The sequence below is a fragment of the Cyprinodon tularosa genome, unplaced genomic scaffold, assembly GCF_016077235.1.
Source record: "Cyprinodon tularosa strain WSP-4 unplaced genomic scaffold, ASM1607723v1 ctg81, whole genome shotgun sequence".
Classification (NCBI taxonomy): Eukaryota; Metazoa; Chordata; class Actinopteri; order Cyprinodontiformes; family Cyprinodontidae; genus Cyprinodon; species Cyprinodon tularosa.
This window is the reverse complement of record NW_024039574.1, coordinates 857,501-877,376: the sequence shown is the minus strand read 5'-3', so window position 1 is coordinate 877,376 and position 19,876 is coordinate 857,501. Positions and strand designations below refer to the sequence as shown.

At 35.7% G+C, this 19,876-nt stretch overlaps 1 protein-coding gene across 1 annotated transcript in view; it reads right to left on the bottom strand.

Annotated features, from left to right (window-relative positions):
- gcgrb (glucagon receptor b) overlaps positions 1–19,876 on the bottom strand; it is a 69,179-nt gene that overhangs the window by 23,587 nt on the left and 25,716 nt on the right. The window contains exons 2-4 of the mRNA XM_038271766.1: positions 4,120–4,267; positions 3,837–3,933; positions 3,640–3,747 (exon numbers count right to left, since the gene is read on the bottom strand). Coding sequence (XP_038127694.1) covers positions 3,640–3,747; positions 3,837–3,933; positions 4,120–4,173 — 259 coding nt within the window. The 5' untranslated portion in view covers positions 4,174–4,267. The remainder of the gene's footprint in view (positions 1–3,639; positions 3,748–3,836; positions 3,934–4,119; positions 4,268–19,876) is intronic.

The following is a 19,876-nucleotide window of genomic DNA, read 5'->3' as shown; positions in this document are numbered from 1 at the left end:
TCCGTTTAACAGAAATCTCAAAAAAGGATGATTAAAATGCCAGAAATTGATAAACATACGGTTGCCCATCATAATCATGCCTATAGTTTTCGGACACAAATTGATGTAGAATATTTAGATAATATCAATAATCTTTTTTTTCTTAGCACCACTACGAAGTTGACCTAAAAGCATCTATAGGGTTTGCAATACATAATCTGTCTGACACAGAAGACAAATGATCTGCACAATAATCTATATCACAATCTGAATTATTAGAAAGTTCAAACAAAACAGATTAGATCGCCATGTTATAGTTTTAAAAATAATACAATCTCTGCTGTTTTATATTATTAGCTTTTAAATCACAGACCAGCTGTAAAATGCCTAGGTCACAACAATTATATCTACCTGTGAGAAATCACCTTACTTTGACCTGCAAGAACTGAATCATTGTCAAACAAATCTTTATCTGAAGATGCTTTAGTCGTACACTGATATGATCATTAATCTTAAGAGGTTCTTTCTGTTATCTTTCAGTTATACCTTTAAGTAATATAAACCTGAAGGTTACTCCCTCAATTCGAATAGGAGATTGCGTCCATCGCCCACTGAAGTCCTTCATATAGCCTTTTTAAAAGTATGACTGTGAGAAGTCCAATTCCTTATCATTTGTGAAAGGCCTAAAAATATCTAACCTTCAGAGTTTAAACTAATAGACCTCACTTAATGTATCTCTCATCCAACAAATTGCAGCTTTCATGTTATGCATTCTTTTCTCTAATGCATTCTTTTCTTTCATTTAATGAAATCGCAAGGACTCACAAAGCATTCAGTTTTTTTCATCACAAATATTTTCCATTCAATCCATAGGATCAACAACACTGAATGAGCACCATATCCTTGATCGGATTTTCAGAGAAATTGAAAGCTCTTGCAAGATACCACAGAAAAGCCTCTTTAGAAATTTGGAAAAACTGCTGGTATAATACTATCCTATTTGTATGAAACCTAACTTTAAAGACTGGCAAAATTTAATTTCTGTTGTGAGCAGAAAAAGACTTTAGTGGATTGGAAAAATCCCACTATTGCACTAAAATGGGCCTGTAACTCTTTCCCTTGATGAGTGTTTGTGTAAATCCTGATCTTACTGAACAGTTCAGAACAGCTCTTACTGTGCAGTTGATGTTATACATAGTATTTAAAAAGTACTTTTTGAAAAAAGTTGCTTTGTTCCTTTTTTATGTGTGTAACCTCCATTTATCCAGGTCGACCTCACTGATATTCAAAATCTGTTGATCATCTGCAGACAAAAAATAGATGAACGATACAATTTCTACTGTAGCTTAATGAATGCATTTAACTTTGGTATAAAAGTAAACACTAATATGCTTGACTCACTATAAATATAAAGCATTATGATTATACAGGATCATACAAGTTTGTTTCTGGAATATTGTAATCACTATTTAGTTCCATTGCAAATATTTTTATTTTTGTTAAACAGTATTTTTCAGCCTAATAGTACTTTAATTGCTAGCCGAAGTCTGTCAACGTGCAAATATATTAAGCGCCTAATCTAAAACACCTGACTTACTTTCTAATTCTTTTATTATAAACAAAAGACATTCAAATCTATATTATTATATTGCAACTCACCTGTTCAATCACACACAGCTAAGTTTTACAAGTAAAGTTCCAGTCTGTTTCAAAATGACGCCTGGGTAGAAATTCAGCTGAATAAACTGGATCACATACCATCATGCAATCAAAGGCTCATTGGTCTGTGAAGCAGCAACCTAACATTAAACCCCATCTGCTCATAATCAAATCAGGATCAGAGTTCTGCTTAAAAGACTTTAATCAACATCTCAACCTGCCACCAACAAGCATCTGAGTTGAATTGCATGTCAGACCTTGATTCTTATGACCCTGATTCAATCCTCCCCCATCCCTGAATGCACATCTAGCTCCTTCTCCTTACTTCTGCCTGCCCCTATTGAAGTAATTTCCTGGTTATAGTGCTTTCAGAAGGCATTCCCATCTTCTCTGGCAGAAGACCGCCATGTTGAGTCTGGTTCTGCTCAAGATTTCTTCTAAAGGGGAGTTTTTTTTCCTCCCCACTGTCGTTTTATGCTTGCTCATCACGGAGGTTCATACGAACCTGCGGCTTGACATCTTTCTTCATACAATTTCTGTTCCACCACTGGTCTGGGGCCTGGGGGGCTTCATCCCTGTTCTCATTCAGCAGGTCATTCATATAATCAAAGTAAATTTCAATGTTAATGTACCCCACCGAGGCCTGAGCGCCAAAGTCTTAAAATATTGTTTCAATAAAACTTTTCTAATTGTCTTCATTCTCTCTGTGAGTTTATTTATTTCAATTTTTTTTATTGAATTACATAATTTAACACACACACATTGTCTTAGGTTGTTTTTTTTTGTTGTTGTAACTTTCCCAGGGATTATTATTTATTTTGGATGGTCTCTGACAACTCTTTTTAGAAAATATCTTCGGGTCCCAATGGTGAAGTGGTTTCAGTCTGACTGAATTGCGGGGGAACTGAATAAGGAGGGGAATCTGTAAGCAAGTCACCGCCTTGTTGTCGTAACCTCTAATTATGGGAGAATCCGACAGGACACAAAGACCATCTTCTGGTTTGTTGCTGTGATCCTGTCTCATTTTAATTTTCCAGAATATTTTTTTTTCCTTTTTGAGTATGTTTTTTATTTGTTTCAAAATTAATTTTTTTGATAGAAACACACTGTACATAAGGAAAACTCATTAATGCTGAACATGCAAGAAAGAAATTCAGGAAGGGATTAGAGTGTTTACATCAAACAGTAATATAAATTATTGGGTATTACATGATAATCTCCAGTTGGAGGTTCAGTCTTATTTTAGAATTTTCTAAAAGAAGAACAGTGACATTAGTAAGAGTTTTTCAAATTGATAGGAGAATCCTTTTGCTGCAAATAGGATTTTGTGTGGTACTATTATCTCACACTGCAATTTGTTGAATGATTTTTGTTTATGTAGTAGAAAGGGGGAAGGAAAAAAAAGATTTCTACCAAATCATATGCATCATTGTTAGTGGAATCTATACAAATTATGCTTTATAGAACAAATGTGCCTTTCAGCAGTTGAAAGTTTTTCCACAACTAATGCACACAGATGTGTTTATAAGAATACCATTTTCTCTGGCTATAATTTGCATGAACAATATCAATTGTAAGTTAAGATTTTGCCAAATAAGCAGTATGCTCAATTCTTCCTTTGAACATATATATCTTTAATCCTTGAACATGCGTAATCGTGGCGGGGGGCATATTTACATTGGTTTATGAGCATAAAAACCAGGCTCTTTGGCAAACACAGAAAATAGGAAAGATAAGAGAACATACAATTGAACAAAGTACTGTTGGCCTTCATTTGCCAGGAAACGGCCATTACAAATACAACTGGAACAAATAAGGCTATATAAAGTTCATTTTTCCTCCCAGCACTCTAAGGCAAGGGTTTTAAAAAGGCAAACAACTACAGCAATTTATTCTTGTTATATTATGCATCTTTACTGAAATGTTTGGTGTAAATCAATCACCTCATTAATTTTTATTAGCAGGTGTTATGATAGACCATCACTGAAAACCCATACTGACCTTTACGATACCATGGCAGGAACCATGGGCATGAGACATTGACAGTGGTACCAGGAAATCCATCAGGCCAGCAAGCATAAAAATCAAAGCTTCTATTACACACCAACCCTGTAACATGCACAAAATAGCAGAAATATTTGCTGGGTGGTTATGTTGTTCAGACATTTAGTTTCGCTGAATGTAGGCCATTGATTAACCTGTGGCAGGGGGCGTGGAATTGATAATGTCCAAACACTGGTTCTTGTAGCTGCTCCACTTCTCTTTCACAAGCTCCAGAGAGTTAGCAAAGGACTCCTGCAAAGGAAAGGCTCTGTAAGGCGCTGTGCTAAATTCCAGCAACACCACAACAGGCTTTTTCTTTCTTTATTTGGTGTCTCAGTTTCACTAAGAGGTACTCAAGAATGAGTGGATTAGGCAGAGGATTAAAGTTGTGTTTAATTATATGTGTGAAAGAGAGGGAAAATATTAGTAACACCTTACCTCAGTGCAGCTGGAGAGCGTAAGTAGGGCCAAGAGGAGACACACCTGGGACATCCCACCGATGCTGGGGAGATGGGTGTCGGTGGGGACCAGAACACAGAGGAATCCCAACACATGAGGCAGTCTCGGCCCTATTTCACCCCACGACCTATACACAGAACATGGAAAGACTATATGCAGGTGTTGTGGTGGTGCTTCGAGATAGACTAAACAGATAACATACTGTACTTAAGGGTCTTGCTCAGAGTGGCAGGCTGTGGGAGTGGGGCTCATACTCAGAACCTCAGGATTCCAAGCTCTATACCACCAGGCCGCCACTCCCTAGGGAAGCATAAAGTCTTCAAACTTGTGAAACAAGTCCAGTGGTTTGATTTTTAACTTTTATTTTATTGCTTTATATAAAAAACAAATACGCTATATTGGAGACCAGGGAACACAGCACATCGTTCAGTGATTAGGTTATAAAACAACATTGTAAACTTTTAACTTTCCCTTGTAAATATTTAGGTCTATTATCTAAAAACAGAGAGCGTAACGCTCATCTGGAAATCATCCATCCAACCAAAGAGACAAGTAAGACTTTTATGATAGATTGATAAGAAGAAAGACATTAGACATTGATAAGAAGAAAGACATTTAGAAAACAAATCTAGAAGAGTGTGCTCTAATCAAGGGATCCTAGGTTATTAGATAAGCGACCTAGTCTCATTTCTTAATTGGTCCACATACGTAGTACAACACTTTTGCAAAGTGCTATACTAAAACCATGTATACATTAAGTGCTTCTTTCCCAGCTTGGATCTTCATCATCCATATGGCCGATGTTGGAGAACAAAACGAAATCTGAAACGTTTCTGCAAAAAACACTTTGACCAAGGTAACATTTTTGGCTAAAACGTTTCAAATTCCATTCTGTTCCAGTCCACTTTCCTTCAGACACAGAGGATATTGTTGAGTCTCGGCGTCTTACAAACAATCTGAAACAGAACATCAGTAGCCTATCATGCCAAAAATATTAAGACATTTATTTAAAATCAAAAGGCTGCATAACATGAAACAATACGACTTTTTGAATTTTCCATACAGTAATGTAAAAGATTTCACTTCTTGTGATTCTATGGTGGTAATCCTCTTTTTATGTGACCACACTAGATTTGTTTGAAGTAAGCTGGAAACAGGCAGAGTGAGAACACAAAATCGAAGGGTTGCTTCATAAATATACAGAAAAATGTATTTTGTATTTTTTTTATTGAATAGCAAATTTATATCTTTGGTCATTTCATGTTTCCGTAATGATTAAGCCTTAATTTGTTTCTATCCAGAATTCCTAAAAAAAATTAACCCGAAGCACTTCATCCATATAAAATCCACCACAGGATTACTTCCCCTGATTTTTAGAACTTTACATTCTGAACAAGGAGGGTTAGGGAAGATTAAAAAAGATAAGCCTCAAATTATGACCGTTTGAAAGGCAAACTAAACACCATTGGTTTTGCTCTTTTTATAGATTTGTCGACAATAGACAAAGAAATAATAATCTGTTTTTATCCTATAAGCTGCTGCAGTTGAGAATATGAGCAACAATGCCTCCCATAACCCCCATCCCCTTTGCCGATCGCGTTCCCAATCTGGATTGCACACTTTATGACTGAAAAATAGCACAAAAAAAACAGCAATTGTTACTTGTGTAATTAGTTGAAATAGAGGAGACTATCAGAAATATTTTGTAACCTCCATTTTTGACAAGCCTTTTCCATATTAGGATTTAAACCTCTCATTTAAAGTAGATCTCTAAGTGTTTTTGAAACATTTGAACAAAATAACTGTGAAAAAGTGTTTCAATACTTTAATAATGTGGATACAGAACTGTTGTTTGTATAAGCAGAGGTGTGTAGAGTACCCAAAAATTGCACACAAGTAAAAATAACAATATTTTGTCATATTTTTAATAAATTACTAGTAAAAAGTAGCCAAAGGAATGACCAAGCCAATAAATAATGTAATTAAAATAATAAATATTCCACACAGAAAAAAAAAACACTTTTCCAAACCAAAATGTATTCTACTGTACCATGATAAAATTAAATACTGCATATTAGATTTACATCCTACTATCATGATGGGTTCAATTAAGCTTGTGTGCAAAAAAGAGCACTCATTTTGACATAAATATCAAATGTTTTTCTGTTTTTGCAGCCTTGTTCTAACAACCTTGTTTGTTAACATTTGGCTAAAGTTAAGGTAGTGATATTTTGTCAAGATACTCCTTAAGTAAAAAAAAAAATATATGGTGCACTGAAATTACACAAGTAACTCCTACAAGCCTATTTTTGTCAAAAAAGTTACTAAAATAACAGATACTGGGGAAATCTAAATAGTTACTACCCTGAATATAAGATATACAGATAAGGTCGAGAACTCATTAATTTTCACAGTATTTGAAAGGGATATTATTTTCAACTACAAACTTACACTTTATTCAGAGCTGTGCATATTTATCCAGAAATTATAAATTAAAAATGGAAAGTAAATAAAGTTTTTATATGCTTTTTTGATAGACTTGTTCACTTTAGGTTCATTGTGTAAGATTATATATCAAGATGAAGATTATATATTAGGGATAAACTTATGGTTTGTAACATGCTTATTGGATTCAGATCCTCTCGCAGAGTGAGCACTGAAGATACTGTAGGGGGAAGAACTCTTACAAATAAGCAGATATATATACAATTGATAGATAGATTATAATGTCTAAATTCAATATCTCAATATTATTAAAGTTAACCAAGGTCGTTAAATATACAGAATGTTCAAATGTGTTGTACTTTGCCTTTTTAGCAGATTCACATTCAATTCCTGAAGTTCAGTTTATTCAGTGCCAATTCACTGTCATTGCAAGGCAGTGACAATTTAGTCAGAAAACACAATCAGTTTGGTAAAGAGTTTTCTATCTATCTAAGGAAAACCAGTTGACTGCATCCATACACTAACTTGCAGGACAGCTTCTCCTGGATCAGCATGTGGCTACAATAGCTAATTGCTGCCATTTTGTTGTTGACTCAACAGAAACCTCTCACATCGAGCATGCATGTGGCAAGTGGAGAAGAAAAGCGTCGTTTTAGCAGGAAGAAACTTTTAGCAGAACCAGTCTCAGTGTGAGCAGCCTTCTGCCGAGGCTGACTAGAAGAAGCAGACATACTGTACAAGAGGAACATAGAAGCACTAAATGCTATATAATGCTGTAGTTTAACGCATTCAAGTATTTTTCCTTAAACCACTTGATACTATAGCAGTATAGTTTGCCTTGCACGTGTTACTTTAGCAGGCAAACCTCCATTCAAATTTCAAGTCTTTGAAAAACTAAGCAAATGTCAAGTTGCTGAAAAGCACAGTTAACCTCAAGAAACACCTAGCGAGAGTGCATAGCAACCTTAAGCTAGAGGTTAAATGACCTCTTATCAGCAAGAGGTCAGAGGATGATGGCGGAAGCAAATCTAAACAATGAAAGTTGGATTTTTCCAGATCTGCCTCTTTCTACTACTCTTTTTTTTTTTTTTACCCTGACACCCAGGGGGCTCCGTATTCTACAGCTGAGTCGCTGGGATTTCGAAACGTCATGAAAAAAATCCCTGTTTGACCAAATGACAAGTGTAGCTTTGCAAAAGTATAAACAGGCTTCCACAGATAGATCTTTTAACGAAATTTATATACAAGTCTTTAAAAAAAAAATGTTTTTTAGCCTTTAAGTAGTTGCCAAACAAAGGTGTCATGTTGGGTTAAGTTTTTTTTGTTTCATTATTCTATATCATATTTTTCATTCAGCTACTCATGACAAAAAATTGCAAACCTTCATTTTGCAAACCTTTGTCCTAATTTTTTATTTGCCAAAAGTAACTAAAAAGTAATCAGTAGTCAGTAAGTCAAGACCCTTAACCCCAGACTGCACCCTGGGTGCCGCACAATGGCAGCCCACTGCTTCCCAAAGGGAAAATGTAGAATTTCCCCAATGTGGGACAATAGAGGGATTTATATTTACATTTACCTTTTTACTTTATAAATATTGTAATATTACAAACAAACATATTACTTACATATAGAATATATTACATCTTGGTAGTATCTTTCCCAAACAGTGTTAATAAACCAGTCATTAGTGGCTTACAGCCTTTGGATTGCCCCTTTATATAAACCCACAGATGTTTAATTTTTCATAACCAGGTTTTAATCAGTATGTAATTAACTTCATGTTGTTCTTTGTTATATGGGTGTATATTGCATGTATATGATTTGAATGCACTGAGCCCCTGGTGTTGTGATTTATACTGTTTGTTTAATTCTATTTAGTCTAATAAAGAAATGGATAACAGCAGGGCAAAGATATAAGTCACTAACAAAAGTAGCATCAAAACACTGTAATTATTAACGAACCTTTGTTCATGCAATGCTGAAATGAAATATGCTTATAAATATGTTATAATATAAATACGTATAAGTATATAGGTACATTTCACCCCAAATTCTAGATATTACAGTTAAAATTACTTATCTTAACAATCTTATTAATACATAGAGGTGTCTGTAAAAATACATTGGATTTGGACACATTAGTCTACATAAGAAGGTTAATGTGAGCATGTGGATTAGTGCTCAAACAATTAATCGGAATTATTAAAATGATCGACAGCTAATTTAGTAATCGATTAATTTTTAATTGGAGTACAGAGACTCTAAAATGTGTCTTTAGCAGACAGAACAACCCACTTGGAGGGTTAGGGTTAGGCTATCAGTGTTCCAGTACACCAGGGGTGCTCGAGTCCAGTCCCTAAAGAGCTAATATCCTGCAACTTTTTGATGCACACCATTTTTAACACATCTGAATCAAATGAGTGGCTCATTACCATGCCTCTGTTGGGCTAAATGAGGGGATTGAGCCTTTCATTTCAGATGCGCTAGAGAAGAGATGCATCTAAAAGTTACAGGATGGTAGCTCTTGAGGACTGGACTTGAGCACCCCTGCAGTACACTAACCATGCCAGGACCAGAGTGTCTATTTTATCAAACCAAATCCTGCAGCAAAGGATAGCACGTAATTGTCCCTAACTTTATCGACTGAACAGGCAGGATTCACATAATGCATTAACCCCCCCCCCACCCCCACGAAAATACTATAGAAGGAGGATATTCAACTACATTTTACCATGACATTTGAATTTGGTGCTGAGGGAAGTGAGAGGACATTACTTCCTGAGAGCATATTGATTAGACTACATTGATTAGAGGGTTTTTGTAAAATTCTCAGATTAAATCTAAATCAAAGAAAGGCTCAGTGCTATGGTATGATGAAAGCAGCAAGGCAAGACTCTTCGTGGGTGTAATTGGAGGCAAGATGAAAAATATAATATCTGAAGAATAGGTTATCAAGTGTGTTTCATATGTTTAACTTTTGAATATTATTATGTAAATTACCACACATTACCATTGATCACATACACTGTATGTGCATCTGGTAGCCACACATTTCACCCCCTGCAGTTATTACCTTTAAAAACAGATGTGTGGATCTTAATTTGCACATTATTTGTCTTCTTCTTTCATGTCTAAACAGATCTACAGAGTCCTGACATTTTCCTTAATGGGGAATTAGGGGTGATTAAATAACAAGATTCATCCTGGTGTCTTTTTATGCTACACCATGTTGCTAAAGACCTCGCCTTTTATCATCATTCATGTTTCTGTTATCAGTAAATAAAGTTTCCAAATCTAATATGCAACTGATATAGTGACATATGCACACACACACACACATATATATATATATATATATATATATATATATATATATATATATATATATATATATATATATATATATATATATATATATATATATATATATATATATATAGTATTAATTTAATTTGCATGACACAAAGTATTTAATCTTGTTTGGGGACATTTTTTCATCTCAATTAAGGATTTGATTTCTTTTTTCTGATATTGCACTATTGCAGGGGTGGGCAACACCAGTCCTGGAGGGCGTGTATCCTGGAACTTTTAGATATGTCCTTGACTTAACACACCTGAATCAAGTAAATAGATAATTGAAAGGACTCTGGAGAAATTGATTGCATACGGGTGAGGTAATTCAACCATTTGATTCAAGTGTGTTGGACCAAGGATGAATCTAAATGTTGCAGGAAACCGGCCATCAAGGACTGGAGTTGCCCACCCCTGCACTATTGTGAAAGATTTCTCTCATTTGCAAATACGCTGTGCTACCTTTCAAAAGTATTTCCCTGTGTTCAAATGAAATGCTGGTATGTGCAGGCTGACCACTGGGTGGTTCAGGAGGAATTCCAAGCAGACAGTCAAGGCTAATCTTGCAAGCCAGTAATCAGAATATTGTTTTTGCATTTCACCCCATTACACTCAACTGTGCAGGTAGTGGCCCTCACAGTTGCAGGCAGCAGATTAATGTTAGACCATGCAAACTAAGGGAAGATACAATATATTCTGGCAATTTGAAAAATAAAAGAATAAAAGAGGGATTCATTTGAAAAAAGTAAGCGTATGTTCAGGCTGAATAGAAAGTCAAGACAGAAAAAAACATGGAAATAAATGAAAGGTTCAGAAACACAATAGTTTCATGTAATGGCCTGTTTATGTTGTTGGGACACAAAGTAGAGTAAAGGCAGACACCATACATATAAGTATCAATAATCTGTTTTTATAATCTGGCATCGTGTTTTAAGATCTGTGAAATCTGAGCTAACAGCTCTGGTATCTCTGCTGACAGACTTTCTGTTCCTTTAGGAGATGAAAGGTTTCTTTGCACAGTCAATAACTTCAGCCAGTGTGAAATCGATTTGAATTTGAACATCACTGTCTGTTTTGGGGGTACATCCAGCACTCATGCAGAGAAGAGCCAAGAGTGCAGGTTATTATCAAGTGAGCTTGAGCATGAGGAGCAGAAAGGCACAAAACCCTAAACCAGAAGCATAGAACATAGAGCATATTTTTAAGTAGGTCTAAGTTTGTTGAAAGGGAAAATAGGTTAACCTCTAAAAATGAAAATAATACATGAAATACTACAATGAAAAAATGCATATTTTTAGACTTTAGAATAAAAAAATACATAGGCAAAACCTAAACCTATGTTATATGTTTAAATTAAAATTAAACAGCACAAATAAACAGTTAAACTGCATGTACAAATTAACTACTCTTTAACTAAATTTTGTATAAAGTAGGACGTTATAAAAAAGTTTAGATGAATTCCATAAATCAAAGTTTTTTGCCCAACAGCAATGATGAACTGCAGAATTGTATTTCAAGCATGTTTGTATTATCTAGGCAAGAGCTGACAGTCTGGTAAAGAATACGGTCATTATTCGAAATTTTAAAGGCTAGCTGTTTTAAACTGACCAAAACCCGACTAAAATCTTTTGAAGTCTTAGTCGACTGAAACTGACTAAAACTATCACATATCATAATGACTAAAATCCGACTAAAACTAATAATAGTTTTTGTCCTGAAGACTAAAACTAAGACTAAATGTAAGATGACTGAAAAAAAAAAAGTGATTTACATGCTATTGATCTGTTTTTTTTAACTGCGCATGATCGTTATCTAAATATTAATCAGCCTCATTTATAGTTATCTCTACAGCATCAATCCAAAAAGCCTAATATTTTCCTGTATGTACCAGTTTGTCTTCTGTGACACCATGCTGATCTTCTCTTTTTTCACACACTATTATTAAAGTGCACATAATTACAAGGTTCTCTTGAGGAAAATAATTTTAAAAAACATGAAGAGAAAAACATTAACATTACATATCAAAATGGGGAGCAAGATAAGTGGCCATGTAACTACATAACCTTTAAAAGTTTTGAGCTTAAATGATCAAATGACAAAAAAATGAAATTTAAGTCAAAAACAGGCTGTTTTCGATCATCATTAACGTCACTTTGGTCTCTTGTGAGTGTGGCATAGAGTTTCTGCATACAGGTGCTGGTCATAAAATTAGAATATCATGAAAAAGTAGATTGATTTCAGTAATTCCATTTAAAAAGTGAAACTTGTATATTATATTCATACATTACATACAAACTCATATATTTCAGATGTTTATTTTGTTTAATTTTGATGATTACAAATGACAACAAATGAAAATCTCAAATTCATCATATCAGAAAATTAGAATATTACTGAAGACCAATAAAAACAAAGGATTTATAGAAATGTTGGCCAACTGAAAAGTATGAACATGAAAAGTATGAGCATGTACAGCACTCAGTATTTAGTTGGGCCTCCTTTGGCCTGTATTACTGCAGCAATGCGGCGTGGCATGGAGTCGATCAGTCTGTGGCACTGCTCAGGTGTTATGATAGCCCAGGTTGCTCTAATAGTGGCTTTTAGCTCTTCTGAATTGTTGGGTCTGGTGTATTGCATCTTCTTCTTCACAATACCCCATAGATTTTCTATGGGGTTAAGGTCAGGAGAGTTTGCTGGCCAATTAAGAACAGGGATACCATGGTCCTTCAACCAGGTACTGGTAGCTTTGGCACTGTGTGCAGGTGCCAAGTCCTGTTGGAAAATGAAATCTGCATCTCCAAAAAGTTGGTCAGCTGCAGGAAGCATGAAGTGCTCTAAAACTTCCTGGTATGTGGCTGCGTTGACCCTGGACCTCAGAAAACACAATGGACCAACACCAGCAGATGACATGGCACCCCAAACCATCACTGACTGTGGAAACTTTACACTGGACTTCAAGCAACGTGGATGAAGTGCCTCTCTTCTTTTCCTCCAGACTCTGGGACCTTGATTTCCAAAGGAAATGCAAAATTTACTTTCATCAGAGAACATGACTTTGGACCACTCACCAGCAGTCCAGTCCTGTTTCTCTTTAGCCCAGGCAAGACGCTTCTGACGCTGTCTGTGGTTCAAGAGTGGCTTGACACAAGGAATGCGACAGCAGAAACCCATGTCTTTCATACGTCTGTGTGTGGTGGTTCTTGAAGCACTCACTCCAGCTGCAGTCCACTCTTTGTGAATCTCCCCCACATTTTTGAAGGGGTTTTGTTTCACAATCCTCTCCAGGGTGCGGTTATCTCTCTTGCTTGTACACTTTTTTCAACCACATCTTTTCCTTCCCTTCGCCTCTCTATTAATGTGCTTGGACACTGAGCTCTGTGAACAGCCAGCCTCTTTAGCGATGACCTTTTGTGTCTTGCCCTCCTTGTGCAAGGTGTCGATGGTCGTCTTTTGGACAACTGTCAAGTCAGCAGTCTTCCCCATGATTGTGTAGCCTATAGAACTAGACTGAAAGACCATTTAAAGGCTTTTGCAGGTGGTTTGAGTTAATTAGCTGATTAGAGTGTGGCACCAGGGGCCATCAATTTTGAACCTTTTCACAATATTCTAATTTTCTGATATGATGAATTTGAGATTTTCATTTGTTGTCATTTGTAATCATCAAAATTAAACAAAATAAACATCTGAAATATATGAGTTTTTATGTAATGTATGAATATAATATACAAGTTTCACTTTTTAAATGGAATTACTGAAATCAATCTACTTTTTCATGATATTCTAATTTTATGACCAGCACCTGTAAATGCATTACCCAAAATGAGCACTTCCAAATTTTGTTGTTTAGATCAATGAAACCTTCCCTGGGTGACAAGGAGAAGGTAATTAAGTAGAGTGGTAGGAGGCTAGGTAGGAGGAAGTTGAGGGAAGCAAGCAGAGGTTGTAATATAACTAAGCTGATAATTATGTTGTTTCTGCCCCATTAAGCTGCTGTGCCCTGTATGATGAATAACACTAAACTCTAATGTATTTCGCCCAAAAGCTTTTACTCTATCCATACTTTTTGGGAAGAATCATGTGAAATGCTTCAATTCTGCCTGCTGATTCTTGGTTAAATGAAACAATGAAATTACACTATCCCCTTTCAAATAAATAAATGAAATCAAAACAACCATTCTTTGATTAGAATTTGATTGTCTCTACCTTAAACATAACCTGAGTACAGATAAATTGATTTGAATATCTTTGAACAACTTAACTGACTTAATTTACTGACCACCAGCCAATGAGGTCCATATAAATTTATAATTTTGTAATTTTACATATTTTTGACTTAATTTAAGTTCAAACTACAATTTTCTATAAAAATTGAATTAGAACTCAAGAAAAACTGGTAAATTCAACTGTAAAAATTAGAGGATATTTTTATGTGTTTAAAAAAAAAAAAAAATTTAGCAGATAAAAACTGGGATTTTATCTCAATACCACTGAAGCTATCACCTTATTGTTTTTGAATAATTAGTAAAACAGAATTTTTAAAGAAACAGAATGAAATAGATCCAAAGTAACTATCAGTAACCATGTCAGTATCTCCCTGAAAAGAGTTTTTGGAGCTTGGGATGTTTGAAGTTTAATTATGATTTAATTATTATCCAGAGGCAAACAGGCAAAGATACACAATAAAACAACAAGAAACCAGCAATGAGGAACAGAACAAAAGATGGGCTAATGAGCTGATATGGAGCAGATGTGAATAGAACGAACTAGAAGGGAGCCAAAGGGAAAAGAAACAAGCACAAGGGGGCAATGGAGAGTAACCCAAGAACGCATGACTGCCAAAAAATAACTATACAGACACAATGAAGCTAAAAATCAACCAAAAACAGAGGCCAGAACCCTGACAAGTGTGTATATCTTTCTGTTGGGGAGGAAAGAATTCTGCTTTATGCACATAGCAGTTCTCAGATAACAAAAAGTCAAAGTCTTTCTGACTTTTGTTCAAAATCTCTCTTTAAAAGAGTCTTCAAAGTCTCTCTCCAAAAGAGACGTTGAACAAAGACTTTCTATGCTTGCTAATACCTTTTACTTGTCAAGAGCATTTTGCTTCCTGTCTGGTTTGGCCTGTGGGAAGCAAATAGAGGGTCTGACAGGGACAAGTTTTAATCCCACATGTCATCTGTGTTTACATCAGAAGATAAAGAAACATCCCTATATGTCCCCCTTTCTGTCTTGGACTAAAAAATGGTCCACCTACAACACTTTGCTCGACACTGAAAACCCTTATTTTTTATCTAAATAACATGCTTAAGTACTTTAAATTGTTTTGTGTGCTAGCTTATCGAAAAAAAAAATAGATGTCAAATTACTGTACATGAGCACTGCACAAGAAGGCGAGTACAAAATTGTAGCTTCTGATGATTGCAACAATATACAGATGAGATTGTAAATGTGTGTGAAAGACAGAGGAAAAACACCACAGTAAGAATTGGAGTGGTGGGACATGTGGGAAGATGGCCTGGCCAGCACATACCATTCTCAGTGTCCCGTGGAGAATGCCCAGGGCGAGACCCTAAATCCTCAGTCATGCTCTCTGGGCTCCATAAATCTCCTGCAACCCATATCCTGCTCCCTTTAAAATCTACTTTAGCCCCGAAATCATGTTCAACGCTTCCCTGCCTCCATTGATTACACAAAACTCAGTTTCCTTTATAAAACAGAGTACATATGGAACTATGGAATCTAAATAAGACACTGTATCTTAAAAATGTATATATTCTTTTGTACCCACATTTATTTAAATCATCATAAAGTTAAGAAATTACTTAAAAATCCTTCAGATTGAACAGTCAGCCAGGCTTTGGTGAACATTTATATATATTACGTGTATACTGTCTGTTAAAAAAGGCCTTAACAAGTGAAGCCATTGATGGTATGGTGATTGCTGTATACGATTACCTCCTTTCTGAATCCACAAAGAAAACATTTGTAAGGTTTGGTTTTTACATATAAAAAACTGTACATTTTATCAAATGATTAATTTAGGATAATTATCAATTCCAAATCATATGAAAGACAGAGGAAAGACACCACAGTAATAATTTAGCTCTAAATTTACAATCGATTGCTTCCAATAGAGAGGTTCAATCAATGCTTTCTAGCCTAGACACTTAGCAAGTATTTGATAGACTGGACTGGACATTGTTGGAGTAAACATCGGCTCATATGGGCTTTATTGAAACTTTTTTGGGTTTTATTGGCATGTTCTTTATGACCCTGCGGTCAAGAGTCAGAGTTAATGGCAGATGTTCTGACATGTTCTGCCTGGGTCGATGAGGCAAAGGGATGCACTTCCGACTGTTTGCTCTTAGCATTAAGCACCTTACAAAAATGATAAGCAACCCATCACAGAAGGAAAAAGAGAAGAAAATGGAAGCCAACATAATATAGCTCAATTATAGCTCTATTACAAAATCTTCACGATTATGGTAGAGCACATTATTCTCAGATATCTCTATAGTTATGCTGCTATAGGCTTAGACTGCTGGAGGACATAGAGGCCCTTTGTCATCATTCTGCTGCATTCTATCTCTATTCTCCCATTCTGCAGAATCTGTTAGCTAAATCTCTAACTTTATGCTCTCTTTCATAGTGGCTTCATCTAGTCTGTTCCTGTTTGGCTGTGACACTATCCTGGATGGAAATATCAGATGTGATGCTGCCATCAACACCTGTGCTTAAAGATTTTTTAACAAAGATTTTCTCCCCACTTTCAAACCATATACTGTATATGGTCCAATATCAAAGGTGTCCATTACCCCTTATGTGCAACGGTACATATGACAGTACAGTATCTTGCACAGAGCTGCTGGCTCGAAACCTCTTCAGAGAAACTGAGCAAAAGAGTGGTTGCCTCCAATTTAAGCCTATTCTGTGGTTCATATGACCTGGATGACTGAGAATTTACCCACATAGTTTGAAACTTTGGAAAAGGTTAACAAGAAAATAATCCAAAATGCACATAAAAACTGGTTTTAAAAAACAGAAAAAGAAAACCACTTGCTCAGAGTTGGTGCAAATTAATGTAAATGGACCAACTCAGCCAATCAGACTAGACAAATATGCATCACAATAAATGCCAGAAGCTCACTGGTGGCTAGAAAAAGATAGTGTAGCTGAAACAATAAACTGTGCCTAAAAATTAGTGGGAAGTACAGTATTTATTAATATTTTAGTTTTTGTTTTGATTCAACTGATGTGAATTAAATATCAAAAGTTTTGAGCATGATTTGTTTCCTGTTAAGAATTGTTCACATAGTGATTATACATAGTGTAAGCCTCTCTCTAGAACTTGCCAAAATACATAATACACTTCAATTAATTTAATACATCTTATTCAAGGCCATAGTGATATCAATAATGCAACAAAAAGAGTAGAGCAATTAATTTAAAGTTGCAAATAATTGACTATTTTATAAATATAATACCTCATGATAAAAACATTGTTTTCTAACTCTTGTGATTTTAAAGCTCTGCAAAAAGCAGGGAAGAAATCTACTGGTTCCCAAACCACACCGCATTCGGGCCTTGGCTGTGTCTACAAATCCTGTCCATAAATGTAATGAACAAGACCAAGACAGAGGGCAGCACTGCCCGTGTCCGACACGCACTGGGAACAGGATCGGCTCAGTGCCAACAATGTGGATCATACTCCTGCTCCACTGGTACAGAGGCTGGATGGGCCCTATTACTGTACAGGAAATGGCTCAGGACTCGGAGGCCAATTAGATTAGAAGCATATTCATTTGAAGCTGTTTAGAAAAATAAGGCAATACTTGAACATTATTGTCAACAAAAACTCTCAAACGCTTTTTCAAAGAAAACTACATGAATGTTTCACTTTCTAGAAAGGAAAAGCTTGAAGAGAAATGCTAAAAAACATGTGTAGCTGTATTAACTATGTGGTTATAATGTTAGAATGCATAACAATTTTAAACACGTTTAAGTTGCACTTAAAAAAAACATAGCACATGACCGTAAATACCAGGTCAAACCTAGTGTACAAGAAATAAAGATCAGCTTCCATCACATTCTCTTTGAGCAAACCCTCTGATTAAAGACGTTTTAAGTTTGCATGTCATAGTGTATCACATACAAACTAATCAACCTGCTTGTCATGCATTTGCAGGTGCTGCATCGGCCGACACACACCACCAAACTTGTGGTACATGAAAATATGGGGAATACAAGCTGATGACATAACACTGCCCACCACAGTAAAATTCCACAGAGTGCAAAGCAGCACCTCAAGAGACATTTGTAGCATTAAAATTCCATTTTAAAATGCTTTATCTACAACCACGAACTGCAAAATTGAGAAACATTAAAAAATCGGATTTGTAAAAATAGCCCTGGTATATTACTAACCAGCAGTGTGGACATATACCTGCATAAATACATGCGTACATGTGAGTTTTTGCAAAAATGCATAAAGGAAATCCTGGCACCTTTACTGTGACTGTATACGTTACGACAGACAGGATAACTGTTAGTGGAAAATAAACACCCCTGGTTCACAAAAAGACCAAACCAGAGGGGAATATGGATTAATGGTTGGAAAAAAATACACAAATTCTGCAAGGTAAAGTTATTTTGCTGCCTATTTGCAATACTTGAATGCACCATAAGCAAACTAGTGCAACCAATGTCCCCCACTGCACTGTAAAAAAACAGCACATAATACATTAGAGCAGTTTGAAAGAAATAATTATCTGGAGTGAATGAAAAAACATGGACTTGTGGAGCCCCAAGGCTATTAAAAAGAATGAAAAGGTCAGCTTTCAGTAAAAATCAGAAAGCTGTGATTGGCTCTATTGACTGTAGCTGCCTCTTTACTTATGGTACAAAAATATTTTGATGCCAATGAGCACACCTATGCTGTACTTTCCATGACACCAAGGAAAAAAAACAGCAGAACCGTCTACTTATATAAAGTGAACACAGTATGGGCCTACAAGCATCTTGACTCATGCATCTTACTTTATGTTAAGTTGTAGAGAGAATAATACCATAACTGCACTGTTATGGCAGTTAAGGTCTCATCTGCTATGTTTTTGATGATAGAAAGAGCATACATTTCCTGAGATTGTGGCACCTTGTGTGTGATGAATACAATTTCTGCAAAATATTTTGTCTCCTGATTTTTGCAGCTGTCATGGTTTTGGTTCTGTTTAATTTTTCTTTTTTTAGTTTTCATTGGTTTAATTTCCATTGTGTGTTATTGTAGTTGTTTTCTGGTTGTATTTGAGTTCTTATGTATTTCTTGTTTACCCTCTGTTGCCCCTTTGTGTCAGTCTCCTTCCCCCAGTTCCCTTTTAGATTCTTCTGTCCACACCTGCTCCCAATCAGTTTATTACTCCGGTCTTTGTTCTGTTTGACATATATACTCCTCCTCTTCAGTTACTGTCTTCTAGTTTGTTGTCGTTCCTTGCTCCTTGTGTGTGACGTCTGCTGTTTTATTGTTGTTGTGGATATCTGTTGACACCTTTTGAATTATTAAATCTGCAAGAAACCAGTTCAGCTTACGTCTCTGGATTTGGGTCATTTTCAAACCTCCATGCAACCAAACAGTAGAGAAAACTTAAACAGAACCAAAACTATTAGACAAGTTAAAACATTAACTCTTAGCATTAACACTATGTGTTGTTTAGATACAAAAAGATTCAGGCATCAATCCATTGATTTTAAAAATAGATCTACCGGTAGTAGTTTTATAGGTTCTTGTGAATCAACACTTAAAATCTTGAAAAATACAATAAAAATACTTTCATGAAGATAAGAGGTAGGACTAATAAGTTAACAGATGGTTTTACAAAACAGCGCTGTCTGAAACTCACAAAGACAAGTACAAGACAAGCTGCCTTTTGGCAATCAATTGCAATTG